This window comes from Nematostella vectensis, chromosome 3 (assembly GCF_932526225.1).
Source record: "Nematostella vectensis chromosome 3, jaNemVect1.1, whole genome shotgun sequence".
Lineage (NCBI taxonomy): Eukaryota > Metazoa > Cnidaria > Anthozoa > Actiniaria > Edwardsiidae > Nematostella > Nematostella vectensis.
Window position 1 is genome coordinate 11,709,662 of NC_064036.1, and position 6,788 is coordinate 11,716,449.

The 6,788-nt window shown below is 42.3% G+C and overlaps 1 protein-coding gene across 2 annotated transcripts; it reads left to right on the plus strand.

Moving 5' to 3' along the window:
- The first annotated feature begins 1,953 nt into the window (after positions 1 to 1,953).
- On the plus strand, positions 1,954 to 5,095 carry LOC116603600. Of its 2 annotated transcripts, XR_007307296.1 has the most exons (3): positions 3,380 to 3,696; positions 3,771 to 3,989; positions 4,439 to 5,095. XR_007307296.1 is itself a non-coding variant. In XM_032365083.2 (2 exons), exon 1 carries the CDS (start codon positions 2,520 to 2,522, stop codon positions 3,339 to 3,341), a length of 822 nt encoding a protein of 273 aa, XP_032220974.2. In that variant the 5' UTR covers positions 1,954 to 2,519; the 3' UTR covers positions 3,342 to 3,989; positions 4,439 to 5,095. The 2 variants fall into 2 exon arrangements, 1 of the variants encoding a protein (XP_032220974.2); XM_032365083.2 differs by having other exon boundaries at positions 1,954 to 3,989.
- The last annotated feature ends 1,693 nt before the right edge of the window (positions 5,096 to 6,788 follow it).

A 6,788-nucleotide genomic window follows, 5' to 3' on the forward strand; every position in this document is an offset into this window, starting at 1 on the left:
GAGATATTTAATAAAGGCTGAAAAACATCATCCAGTTCCTAGAAATTAATTAGTCGATAATTCTAAAAACTTGTGGTATTTTTTTTTCAAATGTTACTGGAAGTAAAAACTACTCGGTTTCGAATTTTTGGGTGTCGATAATATGTTATTTCTAAGTGAAATCCTGTAATTGATTAATTCTGTGATGAGAAGCTCGAGGATGTTTACGTATTGTTTGACGTCATAATCAGCATTCCCCCAAACTGATCAAAACGTTCATGAAGCGAAACGATAAACAAGTATTCATGGAGCGTACCAAGTTTTCAAAATGGCATTTGTTTATAATTAGGGTCAAGTGGGGGTCATATTTCGGCTTGTAAAAAAGTCGGATTTTATTTGCCACTGAATTTTTTTTCACATATCAAAAGTAGAAATGATGCTCTTTTCGATGAGTGCAAACATTTTTGCCAAATCCACATCTCATCGGCGATATTACACGATTATTTCAAGGCTTTTCAAAGTCATCTAAAAGCATAAAATAAAATAAAATCGCGTAAAATAATAAGGTGCTGACAGAACAGCTTATCCTTCAGCCTGGGAGTTCCTTATTATCCATTCTTTAGGTTTATATAAGCTGCAGTTGTTTTATCACGCGTTGCGAACCGGTTTTTAGTCTTTTTCTAACAACCACGAAATTGTCTCAAATCCGGGTGCGGGAGACGAAAAATTACTTTTCGGCTTCTATCGCCAAAAAATATTTATCCAAATTGCTTCAAACTTTCACAGGATATCATGGTCACCAATACCTATTACCAGTTTAATTTTGAGCTAGGGCACCCAAACTTCATTTTTCCGAGAAATCTCGACGAACTCAGACCGCTGGTCGTAAAATTCCGATAGTGTGGGAAAAATGTTTTATTCATTTTGCTGTGCTGTGCTTGGCCTTCTCTCTTCTTATAATCTTTATAACCAGTCATAGTGATGATACTTATATTTATCTGCCCTTTCACATCTGTAGCCCGTTCTTGGGAGCTTTTGCTCCCCAGTTACAAGCAAGTGTACCCGGAACTCTACCCCCGGAACCTGCTTAAGATCTTCATCAAGCCACGACTGCTGATGCCAAGTAAGTGCAATAATAATTATACCCTCAATTATTTGAAAACATTCAGCCATCGAAGCATAAATATCTTCGTAATACACACGACGCTCAAGGGGGAGGGGGAGGGGGGGGAGGGGGACTCTCCATAAAAGTAGACAGGCGTGTTCGTCCTACCTTTTAGGGTATAAAATCCTACTAACTGCTATCCCTTCGGTGGTCATCCACTAGCGCTAGTAGATCCTCACATCCTAATAACAACTGGTCGTAAATGTGGTCAGGAACTTCAGGAACAAAAAAAAATGTCTTAGAGTTAGAAATGTTTGTCTTGTACGACGCTATCACATACTAAGACGATAAATATATTATCATTTTGCGTCAATCTAAATCAATAATCCTTCTTTCTTTTTCTTTTTCCTCTTCAGTTGTAGTCTTTCCCGCGGCTGCTCCGAAGCCAGCACTCGTTGTCTTCGAATGTCCCGCTCCCACCGTCGTGCTGGGAGATATCATGTACCTGATGTCAGCGGTTACCTTCGCAGTACTAATATGCTTTGTTATCAACTTTGTCATGAAGATGCATGTCCAGTCGAAGGTCAATCCCCCCCCCCCAGGTGAGCGTTTATTAAAGTGGGAAGATTAAAGAACCACACCCCTACACCAACACGACAATAGCATTGCCATTTGTACGGCAATACTTGGCTATTTTTATATCGTATTTCCATAAAAGCTGCTGGATCGTCATTCGGTACCAGTAGTTAATGTGCTGTGTATTATTAGACCATTTGTATGGACTTGAAACGGGTATACTTTCCTATCCTATTCCCAGTGACGTTGATTGCTCTTGTGTTTATCAGGGAGTGCGTCTTGCCAGCATCACCGAGGTGCATCCAAGAGGAGACTGGTGCTTGTCCATCTATTGCGTCGACAGACCGCCAAGAGAGTGATGCTCTCGTAACCACCGAGGTGAACGTGCAGCCGTCCTCGGCCGTAAAGAACAAGGGGATTGCATCCTCTACAGGGCTCAAGGAGCTCCGCCTGGTTGACCTGCGTGCATCATGGGACACACAAAGCCTCCAGAGACTTGCCGCTTGTGCATCGCGCCAGGGGCGTCAAGTCACACTCCATCCCTCTCTCGCCGAGTCTTTGACTACGTTGATGAGACCCCTCAGTTTAGAGCTTAACCAAATGGAGCCTCTGTCATCGTCAGCTAAACGACCTGTGTTGGTTACCTTTGATGGCAGATACCCAACCATTCGACGTCGCGTCAAGGTTCATCTGATGGATTACTGCGCAACAGAACCAGATCACATGTCAGCGCTTTTATCTTCCGTCAGCCAGGTGTCACATGATGAGCATGAGTGGATGACGGCATGAGATATCTGAGCACCTTAAAGCTAACACAATCAGTGTTACAACTCTGCAACTAGGCCTTGAGGGTCTTGACATGGGTTTCACGGATACAACATCCCGCCCTTTCTTAGTGTCTGTATTTGGTTGCGTGAATGAGGAAGGTCAGGATGAGGAGACGAAACAAGACCAGACTGGCATCATGACGATTGAAGAAATGTTCTTGCCAGTGAGACAGATGGTTGTTGAATTTCCTTCTGGTTTCACGAAGCCTTACCATTCTGGCATTCGTGTGGCATTCAGTGGCGAACAACTGGCACCGACGTCGGTGAATGGTGAACAAACACACATAATCCAGGGGGCCGCTGACGGAGCGAAGCTGGAAATTAACGATGAATCCAAGATAATAGCTGACAAGACAGAGGTTGCGGATGTGAGTATTCAAAGTGCTCCAACAATAACAGAGATACAGAAGGAAAAAGAAATTATATCTAACCAGTATCTTAAAAGGAACGAAGAGTCCTCAAGTGTAGAAGAACCACAGCTGGAGACTGGAGGTGAAGACGATCGAGTATCAAAGAATGACAACCATGCTAACCTAATAACTGATGCAGGTGTTTTGCATGCACCAAATGAAGGCAATGATGGCGAACTTACCTCTGGCCACACACCTTCGACCTCTGCTAATGATGGGGACACTAGCAATAAAAACCAGCAGCTCCTTCATAAATGCGTTCAAGCACAGAAAAAGAAGGCGAAGCACAAAAACCAAAGACCAAAAGCATCTCAGCGCAGATCACGCAAAGACATAAAAGAGTGTCCAACTAAAAAAGATGAACCAGAATTATCGGTAAAAAGAACGAAATCCATCTTTCGTCAAAACAGAAGCGAGAGTCGATCAAGAAGTCGTACCTCCTAAGCACTTCCCCGTGACAGAGTCATCAGACACGAGTTCTAATGAAATCGGCCATCAGGCTGAAGAGATGACTCCTCATAAGACGCCGTCAGACTCTGAACTTACCGCAAGTATTGCTGATGCACAAGAAGGAAAGATCAAGGGGAGTAATAAGCTCAACGTGCGAACAAAGCAGAACAAGTCGAAAAGACGACAAACAAAATGGATGCAGAAGCTGAACAATTGTCTTAGCAAGGCGTTAAGATGAATCGAGAGAGCAAAAAACAGAAAAGAATGGAAAGCTTGTCCGTCAAGAAGCCAGTTACTCCAAAAAGAATAGAAGATGCATCGAAGAAGGAAGCTCGTGTAGAGTCGCCAAGTAAGTCATCTTTTCGAATTGTTAGTTAAGTTGTTTAACAAGGAGATAGTTCAATCATATTGTTCATCTGTAAGATCAACCAAAAAAGGAAAACGTCGAAACAATCATGGAGATGATCACCCCAGAAAGGGCCACGCCTGTGGAGTAATGGGTAGACCTTCCATGCCTTCCACCACCAAGAGGAGTTCATATGCCACAGCGACCCAAAAGGGAAACAGCACAGGGAGAGAAAACCACAGAGAATCATATCAGACGAATGGTATGGTACAAGATGAAGCAAGATCAAATAATAGGTAAGAGGCAAAGCAAGTTGATACTTTTTCGCTGGGGAGATTGAATCACCCTTCAAAAGTCAAAACGTTATAGAGGGGGGCGTAAGGGTTTGCGGTGATGCGGTGATGCGTTAATCTGGCGCCGTTTTTCGTATTTTATTCCGCGGTTTTGCGGTTTCTCTAGACTGCGCGGTTTACTGTTATTTACTCATTTTGACGGTTTTGCGTTTTTCTGTGCGGTTTTGCGGTTTTCGCACGCCCGTTCCTAACATTTATGGTGACTAGTTCTTTTTTTATAAAATGGCCACTTGAGTAGCGTGGATAGCAAAAGACAGGGAAAAGCTAAGGAAGAAGATGAAAAAAAAATAATTGCTGGAAGACAGGTGGAGGTTATCTTTCTCCCGAGTGCTACTCTATCATCCTGTATTCCCGTTTAGAATAAACTAGATGTTTTACATTTCTGTTTATAGTTACAAGTCACGTGATAGCAAAAGCAGCTCGCGTCTTCTCGTCAAGGCAAACATGCACCAAGGGGACGCAAGACTTATCATTCCAGGTGTACAGTGTTGTTCCATTGCTCTCTGCGCCATCCTCAGAGCGTCCGGCAAAAGTCCTTTGCTCTGGACGCCTGAGGACATGGACAACATCATTCTCACCGGGGATAAAAGACACAGGGAGACTCAAGAGAAGATGGCATTGAAAGTAGTATTGATTCCCTAAACGAGTATGACATGTTCATCGTTCGGTATCTACTTTATACAATAGCCTTATTTAAGACATCTCAAACCTGGTTGTTGTTTGATTCGCATAATCGAGACCAGAATGGATTTAGACATCCTAACGGGAAGGCCGTTCTTCTCGAGTTCAAGACCCTACGAAGTGTTGGCTGTTACATCAGGCGATTCGTGAGCTGCAACGGCTTAAGCGAAGAGACGTGTCCACGCCCTCTAGATGATTCGCAATTGAGCTATGAGCTGGCCGGCATTAAGGTAGCAGTACTGAGCTGAGCTAGGGTACTTTGCACGTGACATTGATAATGCATTGCTGGCGATTCTTTGCTTACTCGGACTAAGAATTTAAAAATATTGTATATTTTGTGTATAGCGAATAAAGTACGTTTAATATCATCTGTTTCTTCCTTTTTACTCCCTCTGCGAAAAACGGGAGGCTCACTGGTTAACAAAAGGGTAACTTTTCGCATTTTATTGCATCCCCTCCCCCTGTTTTTGAAACCAATAATTCGTTCAATCAAAATTACTCAGAAGTCTTGACTCAGAAATCTCGTCCCCAGAGTCCTTCTTATTTCTATGCATGCGTTGCCAATGCTGCCATGCGTTGGCTAGGGACGAGATTGCCGCTGATGTGGCAAGGCCGTGCAAGTCCTGCAATGGAAGCTCCATCAAGGTCTTTGGGACTTGCTCAAATGTTTTTTTTTTTATTTGCTTGAAATGTTTGCTTGTTCGTCGAACTGTTTGTAAGCACATTAGCCCGCCGGCACTTCTCACAGAACTTTTAGAGGGGCTTCCTGTGTTCTGTACTAGATACCTATTTCAGAAAAGGTTGTCATTGCAAATGGCAAATGGCAAATGGTAAATGGGTTATGGGTACTAAATATTCGTAAAATAAAAGGTGTTAAATAAAGTCCAGCAATGTCAGAGCCAAGCATTGGTAACCTTTCATAGATAATTGTTTTGATTTATCCATATTCTTCGAGACGCATGGTTACTTTCGGTCGTAGAACTGCCATTTGCCAATCGCCATTTGCACTGACAACCTTTATTATTGAAATAGGTGTATATCATTTAGGCAATTCCGGAAGCGGAGCCCAACATATCACTGGTTGTTCGTATCTATAAAGTACAGCCCTTGACTGACAGTTATGAAAGAGCCGCAGTTATTTATACATCTTGTGAAACTACCACAACTATGATTTATTTTAAAATTGTTGCCTTGCTTGCAGGGAAAATGCCAAATTGCACAATTTACATCAAGTAAAATTTAACAACAAAAAATAGTTAATAATATAAAAATATACATGCACAAATTCCTCGATTCTGATTGGCTGAGAGCAGTGCAGTGCAGTTCTTATTCAATGCAAAAACTTGCATTTTACGTTTGCCGTAAAATCAATTTCAAATAATTTAATGTGTCATTAATTTATTTTTCTCACATGATGGATGATACAGGATTTTCTCTGTTATTTACATAGTAGACCAAGTTTAAATCCAATTTAAATTCGTAGTTATGAAAGTTATCAGATGCCCGGGTTTTTAGAATGCTGTCGCCTGTTTAGGTCACATTCCTTTTCGCAAAATCGCCCCGTTTTCCATGTTCGTATTTGTGTATTTTCTCAGTGTTTTTTTCTCGATCACCGTGTCGATTTGGGTTTCCTGTGGAACAAACCGCCGCCAACTTGAAAACGAATTCTCACGTCGCCTCCCCCCATCATCAATTAGTAGTCTATACGTTGGACGGACTCTGTCTGTCTGTGGAAACACTATTTTTGGGCTACCTTTGGCAGTCCGCGATACAAGGCGGCCATGTGGATTTTTCGCACTTGCCCTGTGCACAGTCCTCCCAGGATCTGAGCGAGTACGGGTGAAAGGCTGGATGATGGGCTTCCTGTGGTGAGCTTTAAACGGCTTTTCATATGTATTTAAAATATCGCTTCTAAACTGTATTTTTTGCATAAATCCGGCTTATGGAAAATGTGCGAACTGCCCCACACAAATCTAAAAGAATATAGATTTAACCCTTGCAATTGACCAAGCAATCTATGAGCACGAGCACTTCACTTCTTCACGAGAACTTCTAGTATAA

Bases quoted from the DNA above. Each gene is read 5' to 3' on its own strand.
- LOC116603600 (XM_032365083.2), top strand. From the start codon at position 2,520: ATGGGTTTCACGGATACAACATCCCGCCCTTTCTTAGTGTCTGTATTT.